The 17,421-nt window shown below is 36.6% G+C and overlaps 2 protein-coding genes and 1 long non-coding RNA gene across 3 annotated transcripts; 2 read left to right on the top strand and 1 right to left on the bottom strand.

Annotated features, from left to right (window-relative positions):
- On the top strand, positions 1–2,275 carry LOC140808906 (pentatricopeptide repeat-containing protein At4g32450, mitochondrial-like). The gene has a single exon (XM_073166250.1). It carries the CDS (start codon positions 162–164, stop codon positions 2,163–2,165), a length of 2,004 nt encoding a protein of 667 aa, XP_073022351.1. The 5' UTR covers positions 1–161; the 3' UTR covers positions 2,166–2,275.
- A 769-nt stretch (positions 2,276–3,044) lies between these two features.
- LOC140808907 (GDSL esterase/lipase 5) lies at positions 3,045–13,769 on the bottom strand. The gene is made up of 5 exons (XM_073166251.1): positions 13,461–13,769; positions 13,151–13,284; positions 8,069–8,299; positions 3,774–4,029; positions 3,045–3,683 (listed from the first exon to the last, which is right to left on the bottom strand). Exons 1-5 carry the CDS (start codon positions 13,744–13,746, stop codon positions 3,457–3,459), a joined length of 1,134 nt encoding a protein of 377 aa, XP_073022352.1. The 5' UTR covers positions 13,747–13,769; the 3' UTR covers positions 3,045–3,456.
- LOC140808908 (uncharacterized) lies at positions 3,829–4,552 on the top strand. Its single transcript, XR_012113044.1, has 2 exons — positions 3,829–3,965; positions 4,218–4,552. It is a non-coding gene; the product is annotated as an uncharacterized lncRNA (long non-coding RNA).
- Positions 13,770–17,421: the final 3,652 nt, after the last annotated feature.

The raw sequence follows: 17,421 nt of genomic DNA on the forward strand, positions 1-17,421 counted from the left end.
GGCTTTGGATAGGTCGTTAGGGCTACATGGACTTAGGGCTATATCACAGATTTTTGGTTTGAGGATTTGATCCGATCCATTCAGTTCGGTCGTCGCATCTCCTTTGTAGAAAACAGGACCGGCGTCCCAGTGAACAAGGCGGCCAGACTCGCGACGCCGAAATGTACGCTAGAAGACCTTCACCCGCCACCCTCAACTCTCTCATGCGTCTATTTCACGTAAGTAGTGTCAGAAACCTTAGTTCTTTGACGGAATCCTTTAATTTGGTTAGAAATCTTTCCACAGCTGCTGAAAGAACAGATTTTCACAATCATTACGAAGGGGTTATTACAGAAAATTGGCAAGGTTACGAAAATGGCAATCAAGACAATCTTTTTTACGGTCGGAATTTAGGTGGGGTTGAGCAAAACAGAAGCCCTAATGGGTTTCAAGGGGATAACCCAAATGGGCAGCTTGGTGATTTTCCACCTTCTTACGAGCGAAATGTCCCTCAAAATGGGTTTCGTAGTCATTGGAACAGTGGTAGTTTGGATTCGAATTTGGATGGAGTTAACCATGGCCATAGCTCAACCGGGGATTATGGGCTCTACAATAGTGACCTTCACGGGAATTTGGCGCACGGGAATTCGAGGAATGAGGTAATTTCGGGTCACTTTGATGTGGGAATGCAAAAACCCAGTGGAATAAATGGACAGGGGGGGTTCGAGGGGGGTTTTTCAGGGCGATGCCAAACATCAATGCAGCAGAATTTGCCAAATCATTTTACCGGGAACATGGAGTTATCTCAGCAGAATTACAGTGGCAATTACTTTGGAAGGTATCAGCAGACTGGGGGTGGGGATTATTACTCCAGTGCAGGAAACTATAAACAGAATTGGAGGGAGTCTCAAGTTGGCGGAATAGTTTATTCTCAAGTAGCAAGTAATTTAAATGAAGGGTCAGTTGGAATTGTTGAAGAGAGTCTGCCCGTGAGCAAATCTGAGGATCTTGATGAGTTGTGCAAGGAAGGAAAACTTAAGGAAGCAGTAGAACTTTTGGGACAGCTAGAACAGCAGGGTATCACAATTGATCTGCCTAGATACTTGGCTTTGATGCAGGTCTGCGGCGAAAATAAGGCTTTGGAAGAGGCCAAATCTGTTCATGATCATCTCTTGAAGTCAATGCCGCATCCTGAAGTTAGAATATTCAATAAGATTCTCGAGATGTACTCTAAATGTGGTTCCGTGGTTGACACATTTGACGTCTTTGACAAAATGCCCAGACGAAATCTGACATCCTGGGACATTTTGATATACTGGCTTGCTAAGAATGATCATGGAGAAGATTCCATCTATTTGTTTGAGCAATTCAAAAAATCTGGGCTGAAACCTGATGGCCAGATGTTTTTGGGGGTGTTTTCTGCATGTGGTGCCATAGGTGACTTTGTTGAAGGAATGCTGCATTTTGAATCCATGAGCAAGGATTATGGAATTGTTCCCTTGATTGAGCACTATGTTGGCATAGTGGACATGCTTGGAAGTGCAGGATTCCTGGATGAAGCTTTGGAATTCATTGAAAAAATGCCTGTTGAACCCGGAGTAGAAATTTGGGAAACCTTGATGAATTTCTGTAGAATGCATGGAAATATGGAACTTGGAGACCGATGTGCTGGTATTGTGCAGCTTTTGGACCCGTCCCGCCTAAATGAGCAATCAAGAGAGGGCCTCATACCAATAAATGCCGCTGACCTTGCAAAAGAGAAAGAGAGGAAGAAGTTAAGCGGTCAAAATCTTCTAGAGGTTCGAAGCAGAGTCCACGAATATAGAGCAGGTGATAGATCTCACCCTGATCATGAAAGGATCTACGGATTGCTTAGGGGACTGAGGCAGCAAATGAAGGAGGTGGGTTATGTTCCAGAGACTAAATTTGTGCTCCATGATGTTGACATAGAAGCTAAGGAGGAAGCTCTTATGGCTCATAGTGAGAGACTTGCTGCTGCACAAGGTTTCCTAACCACTCCAGCTAGATCCCCTCTGCGAATAATTAAGAATCTTCGTGTTTGTGGGGATTGCCACAATGCATTTAAAATTATCTCAAGTATAGTTGGTAGGGAAATTATTGCACGAGATAGTAAGAGGTTTCACCATTTTAAAGATGGATTATGTTCTTGTAATGATTATTGGTGAAATGCACCGAATTCAGAGGTATTTGATAACATATATCATCTCATATGGACAGTGTTTGTACTCTCAGTTGATGTTTTGATATAAAGATATAGATGCAGCATTTTTACTTACGGTTTTTCTGACAAATTGTATAAATGTATCCTGTAAGTATTCCCTTCCATTCTCTCCTTGGGAATTTTGACTAAACTGTGTGATCAATGCTTTATTAATGTCTGTATACCTAAAACCTCCAGAGGCATTAACTATGTGATCTGATTGTTTTTCTCTGTATGTGTGAATCGCCACTTGTATAACTTGGAGCTCGTTAAGCTGAGAAAGTGGATGGCCAGAAGTGGACCTAGATGTCTGTCTTCCATTTTGTCGTCTTTGATCCACATTTGATTCTTGTTATTTCTTTTTTGAACGCAGCAATCCCTGATGAGATTTTACTTGATGAAGCTCTTTGTAATTTTTCACTATTACTCCTTCTAACTTCTTGATCTCCTACGATGAACTAAGCTTTTGATCTTCGAAAGATTTTGTTTTTTTAGTTTATTATGACAAGTTAGTCTCTGAATGCTGTCAAATTTAAGTTGCATTTTACGAGTTTGATCCTGCTAACATCAAGCTTCATACTACGATAATGGAATGCTGTCGACTTCATCATACTGCGAGTCCACTATAATCTAAGGAGCTCTAACAGAAAATGGAGACACCATACCTTCTGAGTCAACTACACGCCTTTCATTGGAAGGTGAATTCAGCTCTCTCTTTTGTACTATTACTTCTATGAGACATCGAAGCATAATTTTATTCGATACACTGAAATTCAAGTTAACGAATCTTATAGAGAACTAAACTTATAATGGCTTAGTCAGGCACTGAGTATGAATCCATCTCAACCTCCTGAATTTTTCTGCTTGGATTGTCATACTTAGCTTGTGATATTTATATCAGAACTATTTCAAATTGTAAAAGGGTAATTATTGTATTAATAATTCAGAGAGAACTAAACAACAAGAGTTTTAGCCCTATATTCCATGGTTTGGGTCATAAGATCACCCAACCAAGTAATGCTTTGTCTTGTCTCTTCTCTGACTCTTCACTACGTTCATGCAAAAGCAAAATTAAAACACCCACACACCCAAAAAAAAGCCAATATGTGGTAAAAGGCTCGAGGGAAAAGATCTAGAATTTTACGCAAAACAGATACATCAAAACCAACTTCTATCCGAATGAGTTGTACATGGACTATTAATTGTAAATAGTAATGCGCAAGAATATTTAATTAAAATGAATAAAGATTTTAGAATCATTGAAAGAAACTTTTTAGGGTATTTATTCCTGTTTGATCTCCACCCCACATACGATCTGCCATTTGTTTGTACACATTCTCAGTGAGATGATATGAATCCCAAAAGATGAACTCATCTGGATTTTCGCACAGCTCAAATTCCTTTACCGGTCTTTTCCCTCCACAGCTGAATATTCCATTAAAACTCCCCGTTCCACAGCATGCCTTTCTACTTTCTTTAAGACCTGGAAAAACACAATATTTTTGTTGAGTTAAATATGAAGCTTAATTTAGCTGTCTTAGACACAAGTTGCTTTGGTTTGAGAAGGATATACCATATTTTGAAGGTTGATTAACTTTTCGGGCTAAATCCCCGTTGAAATCATAGAGATAATACTTGAAGCCATTTAACTTCATCTCTATTTCTGACAAAGACTTGGCGAGTTCAATATTATGTAGCGTTGCTAAACTTGAAGCCTCTTCCAAGCATCCACCTTCACTTCTGGTATCAAGAATTCTTAGGCCAGGTAAACAACCCAAGTCTCCTAAATCCAGAAAACCAAATTTTCTTCCACCTTTGTTGTAGATTTCCTTCGGGGAAAAAATCATAATTTATCAAATACGTTTTGTGATTAAATATACATGTATAACCATCCAAGGTAGTTGATAAGTACAATATATATCATAGCTTTTATTGAACAAGTTGCCATATCAGTCTTTACTTGGAATTACTTGTTCCTCTTCATGCATATCAATGATTTTTTTTTTCTCCTGTGTAGGTTGAGTGAAAATGTAAATATGGTAAACATATGAAGAAAATTTCACAGAATTTTTGCCATGTAGACTAGAGTTGAAAGACGTATCAAAAGAGCTAGGGAAAAGACAGATTGAAAATATCGAGTCAAGATGACCATTGAACTGTCCTGACAATGGTCGACTCTATGCTCATTCAAACTTGGAGTATAGAGCCACAACCATGAATCTGCAAAGGTACGCTAACGCTCCATTCCCTAGTTTTGCAGCTCTATATCAAAACACCAGGTTAACCCCACGAAAGTTATCCAATTCCATGCTACTGTACATGTTCAAGGCATGGGAAAAACAACCACAGAACCATGCAAAATCCCCTGGTCGAGTCAGCTCTCTGTCTGAACCATGAAAGTGAGCATGAAGGTCAGGCACGATTCCATGGTAGGCATGGGGATCAAGTATAGGAACAAAGCCACTGACTAACATCCATGGTAGTAACTGAAGCCCAAGTGTAAAATTCATAGGTGATCAAGAAATGGGCACAAGCTAGTAACTTACGTGGAGTTAGTTAGAATCGGTGAACAACGCATTTCTGGATTGGCTAAAGGATTGATAGAGAGATCTCAAGGCTGATATATAAATTTGAGAAAGGTTTCAGTGAAGAATACAGACCGTGCAACACAACACAAAAGAATAGCTTGAGAGTCTTCAGAGATAGTCATACAAAGTGTTAAATTCAAGAGACTTCTTTCTGTATTCAAAAGAGAGAATCGAGTGAATTGGTAGTACAAATATTTGTATTGTATCTCAAACATCTTGATCGATTAAAGTGTCTCCGTGGATGTAGATCTGTTTAGGATCAAACTACGTAAAATTCTGGTGTTCTTGCATTTTCTATTATGTTCTTGCATGTGTTAATCGAAAATCAATCTTGATCGATATCTTGTATGTAGATCTCAAATTACACTCATTACTGGAGTGAAATTGATCGAATATTTGGTGAAATTTAACACAAAGTGGCATCAGAGACATGTTTTTATCCTAGTTCCGATCAAGAAAAGATGACAACAAAGATTGATGTGGGAATGTTTGATGGCAAGGGGATTTTGGAATCTGGCGCCGGAGAATGTATGCAATCCTTGTTCCACAAAAGTTTGCGAAGGCGCTGGAGATCTAAAATGTTTACCAGAAACACTCGCTGATGAACATAAGTTTGAACACATGGAAATGACCTTCAGCAAACTCGCACTGCATTTAGATGATAAGGTGTTGCGCCGAGTATATATGAAACAACCGCTGTAGGACTCTGGAAGAAACTTGAGGATCTCTACATGACAAAACACCTTCAAGACAGAATCTACTTGAAGGGTAAGTTTTTCTGCTATAAGATGAATGTGTCCAACTCAATTCCTGATAACCTTGATAACTACAATAGATTAATCCTAGATTTGGGGAATATAGGGATTAGCATTGATGAAGAAGATAAGGCTATTATTCTGTTAAATGCCTTGCAAAAATCTTTTTAGACATTTGTAGAAACAATGAAATATGCCAGAGAATCGCTATCTTTTGTTGATGTCAAAATGCTTTAAAATCAAAAGAATCGAAAAATCAAGTTGAAAAGCCCACATCAAGCAAGCAGATAGTCTCAACGTTAGAGGCAGACCAGAAAAGGGCCCTCAAAGACAAATCCAAGAACAAGCATTAGTCCAAAACAAAGGAGATGAAGTGTTTCCACTGTCACAAACGGGGACATCCTAGAAAGAACTGCCCTGATAGGAAGAAAGCCACAGACAGATAAGAGTAAAGATCAAGGAGATTCAGCAGTTGTATCAGATGGTTATGAAAGTGCTGAGGTTCTTTGTGTCACTGATCTTGACAGTGAACATTGTTGGGTACTCGTCAGTGGTTGTACCTTCCATATGACTCCAAATAAGGGAAAGTTCGAGTCTTTTCGAGAATCAGAATGGGGCCAAGTTATATTACGAAATACTAAAACCTGTCAGATACTTGGCATAGGGGGTCCATAAGACCAAAGATGTTTGATGGCAGTGAAAGAATTCTCAGAATTGTGAGTGATGCGATCCTGGCGAAATGGACGAGCAGGGTCGGGTGCTCCACCGATCAGATCAATAATTTATTAAGGAAAATGAGCAAGGTAGATGAACCCGTGAGCTATAGCTTCCACTGTGACCTGCAAATAAGGAGATGAACTCGTGAATGGGCGCCGGAGAGGGTGTCCGACGTGGCCACTCCGATGCTTAAGTCAGCAGGTGAAGATGATAACCAGTGTAGCTTAGATAAAATTAAAGGCTACTGGTGTAAATAAGTGTGATAACATATGTGTAAGGGTGAATTCTCCAGAGAGAACCAGAGAGGAGATCCCTCAAATGAGAAGTATACCTGCTTATTTATAGGAGAAAATGAGGTAGGTACCTCGATTCCAGTGCCACCTACTAAGTATGGCAAGTCGGTTGTCCATACCCTAGCTTCTGATGACTTATAGGACACTCCAAGCCCAAGTTGTTCTGACAGATTAGACGGCCTGTATCAATCATACTCGAGTGTGGTTCAATTCTCGAGGTGGCCCGGTTAGAATACCTCCCGGGGCTTTATATGAGAGCACGGGCGTCTGGTTGCCCGGGGAGTAGAGTCCGAGCTTGCACTTGCCCGCCTTCAGAAGAATCCATCCTGCAAATTGATCCTGATTTGGGAATCCATTTGATATCCCGGGTCATTCATGACCCAGGCTCTTACAGGGGTATCAGTGAGGTATAAACCTGATCTCACTTGGTGTTCTGGACCAATCAGGTCGCGCATTAAAGGTGAAAATGGAAGACTAAGTACAAGAGCAGCGTAAACAAGGAATACTTCAAACTAAGCAGTTGGACCCTCTGAAGTTTTGTGAGGGCTGTGTGAAAAGAAAATCCACAAGGATCAAGTTCTCAAAGGGTCTTCGTGTGACTAAACTCCCTTAGACTATGTTCACTATGATTCGTGGGGACCCTCAAGGGTGGCCTCGAATGGTGGAGCTAGATAGATACTTCATGATAATTGTAGATGATTTCTCCCAAAGGATATGGATATTCAATGCTAAAATTAAAGACTGAAGCACTTGAAAAGTTTGAAGGCATGGAATGTCCTTTAGGTAAATCAAACTGAGAGAGAATTGAAAAGTCTGAAGAACATACAATGGATTAGAATATTGCTCGAAGGATTTGAGGATTACGGTAAGAAGGAAGGCATAATGAGACATCACATAATAGCTTCTACATTTGATGTTGCACACACATATCAAGTTTGTATTTTTCTACATTTGACCATTTAGAATTGTTAGATAAATACAAACCCAAAGATGTAAAATATAATATAAATACAAACATAAAGGGTATATGCAATTTTAGAAATTGTCATATTTATTTGTTATTTGTCATGAATCTCGAAGGAGTAAATGTAACATTTAAATATATTTTGATTTTTGTTGTTGTAATTATGATTAATCTTAGGAAGATACACGTAATTATCCCTAATTTTTTTAACCACTTTAAATATTTTGTCTATCTTAGCTTCAGCGATTAAATTAAAGTATACTTGGAAACAAATTTGAACTCTTAGCTGAGTATACTGCATTTGCTAAATGAACAAAATCAATGTCGAGAGAGTTTTCTGTTGATTGTAGATTAGTATGAATCCAACCTGGCTTAGGAATCAGTGATCTATATCAAATTACGTAATTCCCGTTGAAAGTGGACCACTAGTCTACTTATGTACTTATTTCTCATCATATTATTAATAAAATATCGTTTTTTATATATAAAAAAAAATGATCTGTATCCAAAAATTGAGGGGAAAAAAAGGGTGGAAGTACAAATTCACTTACTTGGATAGCAATGGTCAAGTTCCCGACAACCATCCCAACATATTGCGATCGTGTAAAGCCGAGCACTGCCGTCGAATTCAAGAGGAAACGGCTTATGTAATCATTGGTTCCAATGCTGAAAAAATATACTGCATTTGATAATATATCATTTGCGCCATCATGGTTTAATTTGTGCTTCAATCGTTTCACTTCCATATTATAGTATCCCAGTTGTGACTTAAGATCAATCACCTGAAAATTAGTAATGACTAATGGTGAACTAAATAACATAGGAATTTAAATACTTCTTAATTTGGGAAGAAATGTGGAATGTTGCATGACATAGTTATGTGGAACTATGGAGGTCACATTCGGAAAATAACGAGTGTATTAATCATCTTATTAAAAACATAATGTTGGGGTGCAATAATTACGACCGTACAATAATTGTTCATGTTGAGTATAAAATGAAAACTATTTTTTTCATTTTTAAAATAAAAATCTAGTACATTAGTTAGTGAGGAGCATTATCCAACCAATGTTGAGATCTTCGAACCATGATGACCAACATTTTGTCAAGTATCAAAGAGTTGATAGTGATGTTAGTAGTTATGTTTAACTAGATCAAACCATGCGTACTTTAATATGGCGATGTCATGTCAATGAAAGAGATACAATCAGATGATCTTATGTCTTAAGGGAGGCCATACCAAACTGTTATAGAGTATCCGCCAACCAAATTAGGAGAACATCATCGAAGATTTCAAAAATATTGGTTTGATAAATTTTCTTAGTTGGATTACTCTCCTAATAAGATGCGGCCTTCTGCTTTCCGTGTTTCTTTTTCCAAAAAAAAAAAGAGACTCGTTATCTTTTTTTTTTTTTTACAATTTATGGTTTTAGATTTTGAAAAAGAGTTGATGATGGACTATGTTCTTCATTGATGCATACAAAAAGTCTCCTTCACCACATAACAATATCATGCAATACATGATTGTTTCGATGAATTTAAATGGCCACATCGATAAATTGGTGAATGCATACATATCAGAAAAGTGAAGAAGAAACAACTAAGGCTTATGACCACACTTGAAAGTATTCAGTGGCTTTGTTTGCAAAGATGTGTAATGAGAGGACATGATGAATCTTCACCTTCTAAAAATAATCTTATAGGGATGATAATGTTTATGTGAAAAATAAATGTTAACATAAGTAGTGTTATTTTAAAAAACAACAAGAAATACAAGGTATAATACATCACCATATCTTCAAAAAAAATATTATGCATAATCTTGCCGAAAGAACGAGAAAGAAAATATAGATTGGGAGTGAAAAGTTCTGTCTTTTAGTTGATGAGGCTAAACACATATCAAACAAAGATCAAATGACTATCGTGTTGAGATTTGTTAATTGTGAAGGCTTCTTACTGGAACATTTATTTGATATTATACACGTTGTTGATAACATTGCGACAACACTTAAAAAAAAGTAATGTGCTTGGTGAACATAAGTTGCATGAAAGTATTTGAAGTTAAGGATACGATGAAGCTAGTAATGTGCGTGGCTTATGGATTGAGGGATTTTCCACCAACATATTATGTACATAGTCTTGCACATGTACTTCGATTCGTCTTGGTAGCGGCTGCTGAAAAGGAGAGTTTTATTTGGCAGTTTTTCCAAAATTAACTTCTATTTATAATCTTATTAAGACATATCCAAAATGTCATACTAAGTTGCAATCTGCACAACCTATTGAAATTTCAAATATGGTAGGTATTGGTATTCACGAGACAAGTACTGACCTTAATCTGATTAGTACTTTGCAGTTGGGGTAGCAAGACACATTGGAATTTCATTTTGACTCGATTTGCAATATGATAAATATGTACAACTCTGTGATTAATGGTAGAAGAAGCATCTTCGAATTCTATATAAGGAGAAACTACGTGTTCTTTGATTGCACTAAGATAATTTGATTTGGTATTTATCTTATATTTGATGCACAAGATTACGAGGATAACAAATTTGCTTCGTCGAAAGATACATCTTTAGACATTTAAATGGAATGCATTTTGCCTCAACAACAAAATCTTTACCTCATACTTTAAAAGCAGAACGTTATGATATCCTTCTAATAATTATGCAATCAATTTGTGAAAATAATAGTTTGAGATAGCAAATAAAAATGCTTGTTATAGATATGCTACAAGACATTCATGCTAGCAAAGGGATTTTATTTCATTTGAGCACTAATATATTTTTATCGTTCTTGTTCCATCCCGTTGATTTCAATGGACAATACATTATTTGTGAAATCAGTTGGATCATTATAAGTTTGATATAATTAGTCATGAACGGTTTCAGAATATCTATATCATTTATGAATTATGTCGACGATTATCAGAGACTGAAAATGCACAATATAATTATTTAATTGACAGATTTGTCTTATTTTAACACTTATGTTTCTACTCAACAATGGAACGATCATTATAAGATGTGGAACGTCTCAAAACTTATCTTCAGAATAAGATTAAAGAAAAGTTCTTAACAGATTCTATGATTTTCTACATTGAAAGAGAGTTTTCGGCAAAGAGTGAAAGTGATTTTCGGCAAACAGCGACTCTGATTCAATAACTGATGAGTTATATTCTATGAAAAATCGCAGGGCATATCTTCGATTTATATGGACCGCAAGGTATACAACTATTGAGAGATTTTTTTGAGGTGAAATAATTATCTTTTTCTAAGTAGAACAATCAAAACGTACGCTTGAGCATCTGTAATGTTTAATTTTAACTTTAGGTGAGACAACAATCGGTTGACCGTACACATACTCTTTCTGCAAAATGTATATTGGTTCAAGTGACAAGAAGTTTGATTCCCCTTAAACAACGTTTGAGTTATGTGAATTAAGAGATAGATGCAGGAAAACTGCAGTTTGCAATATATCTGAACATAGACACGAAAAACATTCGAGCCTTCTCGCAATTAGTTTCAATCAAGGTCGAGCTACCAAAATGTTACTAGGAAATTTAAGAAGACGACGTCATCAATTAATGTGCGGGCCACATATGGCGGGCCTTGTTGATTTGGGCCTCGCCTTTTGAATTGACAAGAAAAGAGGGACTTTTGAGATGGGCCCACCTTTTTTGTGATTGAAGGCCGAGCGAGGTCAAGTACAACATATTAATTTAGTTGTAAATGTTGAAATTATTGCTTTTATTTTTTAGACAAATGATTATTTTATGGTAAAAACTTGTGTGAGACGGTATCACGTGTTGTATTTTGTGAGACAGATTTCTTATTTGGGTCATCCATGAAAAAATATTACTTTTTATGCTAAGAGTATTACTTTTTTATCGTGAATATTTGTAGGGCTGACGTGTCTCACAGATAAAGATTCGTGAGACCGTCTACATACTCTTATTTTATTCGTCTTTTTGTGGCCGAAAACACAACTTTTTTTCCATTATTAAATCTTGGTCGCATCAAGATTTGACAAAATAAATAAAGGTGACACCGACGTCGTAAAACACAGAAAAGTAATGAAAAAACATGCAAACCCATGGAGTGGAAATGAACCTAACCTACTAATATACACAGACACACATATAAATACACACACACACATAAATATATATATATATATATTTATATTTTATATATATATATATATATAATATATATATATTATATATATTAAATATGCCTAATAAATTGGCTCCTTCATTGACCTTAATTAACTTTTGAATCTTGATGGCTTCCAAGTAATCATTATGCTCCCACGTTTAGATTTTAGTTAATCTTAGCATTGATGGAAGTATTTGGATCCGAGAAATGATTTGAATAATTTTATATTGGGATGAATTGGAAATCTATTATAATGATTTAAAATATAACTAGTTTAAATTTAAAATTTATTATTATACGAATTTATCCGAATAAACCAATTGATTTGTTATCAATATTTGAAATCATTAGCTTCATGGAAAACATTTTGTTTACGGTATACATCGTTTGAATATAATTTTTTTTTTTTATGATTCTAAATTCTAATACAAAAGATTTTTATTTTATTTTATTACATATTATAACTGAAATGCCATATTCTCCTAATTACATGATCTATAATGTATTAGGACCGAAACATGTTTTTTGAACAAAAACTATAGTTAATGGTAACGATTTCATTAAAATATTTTAAATCGTACAACAATCCAAACATCATGTATCGACCGTTTTACCCCAACATATATATAAAACAGAGATATATTGTAATCACTAGGTATAATTAAAATACAAAAATACTTATGATAATGATAATTCATAATATTTTGTTTTCAAGATAAAATATTAAGTTTGGTGTTCCGTCTATGTTTGATGGGTTTATTTCATTCTACTCATGTAGGCATTACCCTCATGATAGGATGGATGATCAAGATTTGCTCATGCATATATATGACTCATTTTTTTTTTTGAAATTATATGTGTGACAAGATCTTACCCGTTGAAATGAAATGAGAGGAATATCCATATAGGTAGGATCTCATCTACCATGTTGATGTGTGTATTTGTAAGTGAAATGACATTTGAAATATGCACACTCTCATTTTAAAATCCATCATGATTATCCATTCATATTTATTTAGGACAATTAATACAGCGTACCCGTGAGACATAAATTTGATATAAAATTAAAAATTAAGTTAATTTAAATGCTTAAACATAGTACGTTGTCATTGGTGGTCAACCAAACTAATTAAAATAATAGCTGGAAATTGATTTTTAAAACATATTTTAACATACGTATATAGTTTTGCTGTGATGCTCACCAACCGTACTCATTTCTGTACTCGTTAATGAGGTGACACTTACCTATTAGATATGTGTCACCTCATTTGTGAGCACAGAAGTGAACACGGTTAGTGGACAATATAGCAAAACTCGTGATAAATCTAGACACACATAACTTCTGATTGAATATGCACAAAGGGAAAAATATGCCATTCAAATGGGACACTTTCAAATTTCTCTATTTATAATTTTTTTGACTAAAAAATACGATTTGAAAAATGCAAGAGAGAAAGAAAAGAGACGTACCGATCCTTGGAAAGTTTCTGTTAGGGCTCCAGCTCCAGCTGAAGCAAAATTTGCCCCATGGTAACTCTTATTATTGGAATCTTCATTTCTTGGTTGTAGATAAGGACGAATCATTGGCAACTTCGCAAGTTCAGCTACACATGCCAATATGTATATATATATATATATATATATATATTATAGACAGTCAAGTGGTGATGTTTCTTGTCGTGTTAATGTGCATTCTTGTGTGTGAATCTCAATATTTGTGTAAAAATACATATAGAATACCATTTTAATTTTTATATATATATATATATATATAACTCACCGATGAAATCTATTATCAAACGACCATCGGAAAATCTTCCGGTGGGGTGCTTGAAGTAGGTTTCACCATATGGCCAGAAGTTGGCTTGATCAAGAGTCGTCGTGTTGATGTAGTTGTTGTTGCCAGGGTCGAAAAACGAGTCCCCGAATACGAAGATTGCGGTCGGTTTTATAGGTTTCGGGCGGTGTTTGAAGCCGGCTGTTGATGGTGGGAAGGAAACTAGAGCGCAAGTGAGAATGAAGATGGGAAAGAATGGTGGAATCGCCATATAGTTGACTTGTTGCATTAATTTTCATGTATGGCGTCTTCTCTGACTTGATATGAATTATTATTATTACTATTTTTATTATGGGTATTTGTTTAATTTGTATATATTTGGATTATTTTTCACGCGCATTTAAATTAAAATATTTAGAGTAGGTCTGTTCCCATTTTTATGGTACGTATAAACAAGGTTAATAAATTTAAGTAAAGTAATTCTTTATTTAAATTATTTATCGGATACATACGATGGGTGTGTTATGTAAATTTTGGTTTTTGAAACTTAAATGATGGTTATCCGGCTAGATTAGTGGAATAAATTTTTTCCTCTTCTTTAGAGTATTTATTTTTTCCCATCTTTTTTAATTAATATTTCTTTAGTTTATTTAAAGTAGAAAAGCTATAAATGTAAATTTAGTTTAGTTTCTGTATGTTGGAATTTTGATGCTTAATGAATGAAAATTAAGCAAGTAAATCAATGTGTTTGATTTGGAAAAATTCGGAAAAGAAAACGAAGCTTAATGAATCGGGAAAAAAAAATTGCGCTTGAACAGTAGCCGACGCGCACATGCGCGCGGGTCTGCGTGCATGTGCGGGCGCTTGCCAGTGGCTGGCGCGCACATGCGCGCGGAGCGGCGTGCATGTGCGCGCTCCTGCCGAGTGATCTCGGCAGGCGCTGCCGAGCGCTGCTCGGCAGCGTGCGAGCGGGCGTGCGCCCCTGCGCGCACAGACGCGTCCCTTTGGGTTTTTTCGAATTTTCTGATGTTTTTTCATCTCCTTGGCATTGTTTGATAATTGTGATCAGTTACATTGGCCAAGGGACACTCCCTATGAATGAAAGATCATGTCTTTTGCATGAAAAACATTAAATGCATGATTATTTGAAAATCAAAAATAACATACAACATAACATCATATGCATATTGATCATCTTCTTCTTCCTTCTTCTACAAGAGAGAGTTCATCCATTTCTTTGTGAAAGAACTTGAATATTTGAGTGCTCATTATTCAAGTGTTGTAGTTGTATCTTGGGAGAAGATTGCCACAAACTCTAGTACATTGTGAGGGCAAATTATTCTTAAGGACAAAGTGTTCAACACTTGCCTCTACAAAGCCATTTTCATTGTTTTCTTCTTGCTTTCCCTCATATTTGAATACCCCAAACAACAATCTTAAGAAGAACCACTGGTGGATTTGTGATTATTTGCAAGAATATTTTCAATGACATCAACATCTACAACACCACATGCAACCATTGCACAAGGAGAGAAACCGGAGAAATTTTCTGGTGCGGACTTCAAAAGATGGCAACAAAAGATGCTTTTCTATCTCACAACTTGAGTTTGTCAAGGTTCTTGAAGGAGGATCCTCCCACCGTTGCTGAAAACGAGACAGACACAAACATGATGGCCGCTTTGGATGCTTGGAACCAAAGTGATTTCCTATGCAAGAACTACATCCTCAATGGACTTGACAATGCATTGTACAATGTGTATTGTCAAGTCAAGACCGTCAAGGAACTTTGGGATATGCTTGATAAGAAATACAGGGCGGAGGATGCGGGACTTGAAGAAGTTCATTGTTGGGAGATTTTTGGAATTCAAGATGGTGGACTCAAAATCTGTGATGAGTCAAGTGCAAGAATTACAACTTCTCTTGCACGAGATTCATGCGGAAGGAATGAGTTTAGGCGAATCTTTCCAAGTTGCTGCTATGATCGAGAAACTCCCTCCATTGTGGAAGGATTTCAAGAACTACTTGAAGCACAAAAGGAAGGAGATGAGATTGGAGGATCTCATTGTGAGATTGAGAATAGAAGAGGACAACAAGAGCACCGAAGCCAAGGCAAGTAAGATGGCACCAAGGGTGAACATTGTTGAAGCGAGTTTCAAGGGGAAGAAAAGGAAGTTTGAGAAGCAACCACAACAAGGCCAACAACCACCAAACAAGAAGAAGTTCAAAGGAATTTGTTATAGCTGCGGAAAACCAAATCACATGGCTAAGGATTGTAGGAAGCCAAAGAAGGGAAATCCTCAAGCCAACGTAGTTCAAGAAAGGTCGGTACCATTTGATTTTTCTGAACTTAATTTATCTGCAGTTATTTTGGAAGCCAATTTGGTGGAAAACTCCAATGAGTGGTGGGCTGATACGGGAGCAACTCGACACATATGCTCCAACAAGAGGATGTTCTCCACATATACTCCATCGACCGGGAGAAAACTTTACATGGGGAACTCCGCTACATCTGAGGTGGTGGGCACCGGAAATGTCGTACTGAAGATGACATCGGGTTTGCATGTAACCCTTGTTGATGTACTTCACGTACCGGACATAAGAAAGAACCTTGTGTCGGGGTCTTTGTTGGTCAAACACGGGTTTAGACTAGTATTTGAGTCTAAAAAGGTTATATTGACAAAGAATGGTCATTTTATTGGAAAAGGATATCTCGATGAGAACCTTTTCAAGTTGAATGTAATGACTATAAGCCAAAATGTTGTTGAAAGTAATAAAGACAAGAGTTCTATTTACTTGCTTGAGTGTTCTCATTTATGGCATGTTCGTTTAGGACACGTAAATTTTAATACTTTGCAACGTTTAATGAAACTTGAATTATTGCCTAAACACAACGTCGATCCAACACAAAAATGCGAAATATGTGTTGAAGCAAAAATGACCAAAGAGCCTTACCACTCGATTGAAAGATGTACGACTCCTCTAGAACTAATACACACCGATCTTGGTGATTTAAAGTTTGTGCAAACTAGAGGAGGGAAAAGATACTACGTGACATTCATTGATGATAATATAAGGTACTGTTACGTATATCTTTTGAGGTCAAAAGATGAAGCTCTTGAAGCATTCAAATGTTATAAGACCGAAGTTGAGAATCAACTAGGCAAACAAATAAAGAGAGTTCGAGGCGATAGAGGAGGCGAATACGGATCACCGTTTGATGAATTCTGCAATCTGTGGGTATAATTCATGAAACGACTGCTCCTTATTCACCACAATCGAATGGCATTGCCGAAAGAAAGAATCGAACTCTGAAAGATATGATGAATGCTATGTTAATAAGTTCAGGACTACCCCAAAACTTGTGGGGGGAAGCAATACTATCGGCTAATCACATCCTGAACAAGATACCCCACAAGAAAAATGACAAGTCACCTTATGAATTGTGGAAAGGTCACAAACTTTCCTACAAGTATCTCAAAGTGTGGGGGTGTCTAGCTAAGGTTGAAATACCAAAGCCTAAACAAGAGCGGATTGGACCAAAGACGGTCGACTGCATATTCATCGGATATGCACATAATAGTAGTGCCTATAGGTTTATAGTGCACAAATCTGAAAATGCAGAAATGAATACGGGCATGACAATTGAGTCAAGAAATGCAGTATTTTTTGAAAATATATTTCCTTGTAAAGAAAGGAAAGAAAATGGTTCTAGCAAGCGAAAAATTGAAACGGAGAATGAAGGTCAAGTACCTACACATGATCCAACTCTAAATGAAAATGCTATACCATTGGAAGGCTCTTCAAAAGATCAAGAGCCAAGAAGAAGCAAAAGGGCTAGAATCTCAAAGTCCTTTGGTCCAGACTTCAATACTTTTATGTTGGAAAATGAACCAAAGAACATACAAGATGCTCTGGCTAGCTCTGAAGCTCCTTATTGGAAAGAAGCCATCAACTCTGAAATGGA

The sequence above is a fragment of the Primulina eburnea genome, chromosome 13 (assembly GCF_022965805.1).
Source record: "Primulina eburnea isolate SZY01 chromosome 13, ASM2296580v1, whole genome shotgun sequence".
Classification (NCBI taxonomy): Eukaryota; Viridiplantae; Streptophyta; class Magnoliopsida; order Lamiales; family Gesneriaceae; genus Primulina; species Primulina eburnea.

Coding starts and splice junctions, on each gene's coding strand:
- LOC140808906 (XM_073166250.1), top strand. CDS start 162: ATGTACGCTAGAAGACCTTCACCCGCCACCCTCAACTCTCTCATGCGT.
- LOC140808907 (XM_073166251.1), bottom strand. CDS start 13,746: ATGCAACAAGTCAACTATATGGCGATTCCACCATTCTTTCCCATCTTC. Junction 13,285..13,460: donor TTTGATAATAGATTTCATCG/GTGAGTTATATA, acceptor TGGCATGTGTAG/CTGAACTTGCGAAGTTGCCA. Junction 3,684..3,773: donor TAATCAACCTTCAAAATATG/GTATATCCTTCT, acceptor GTGTTTTTCCAG/GTCTTAAAGAAAGTAGAAAG.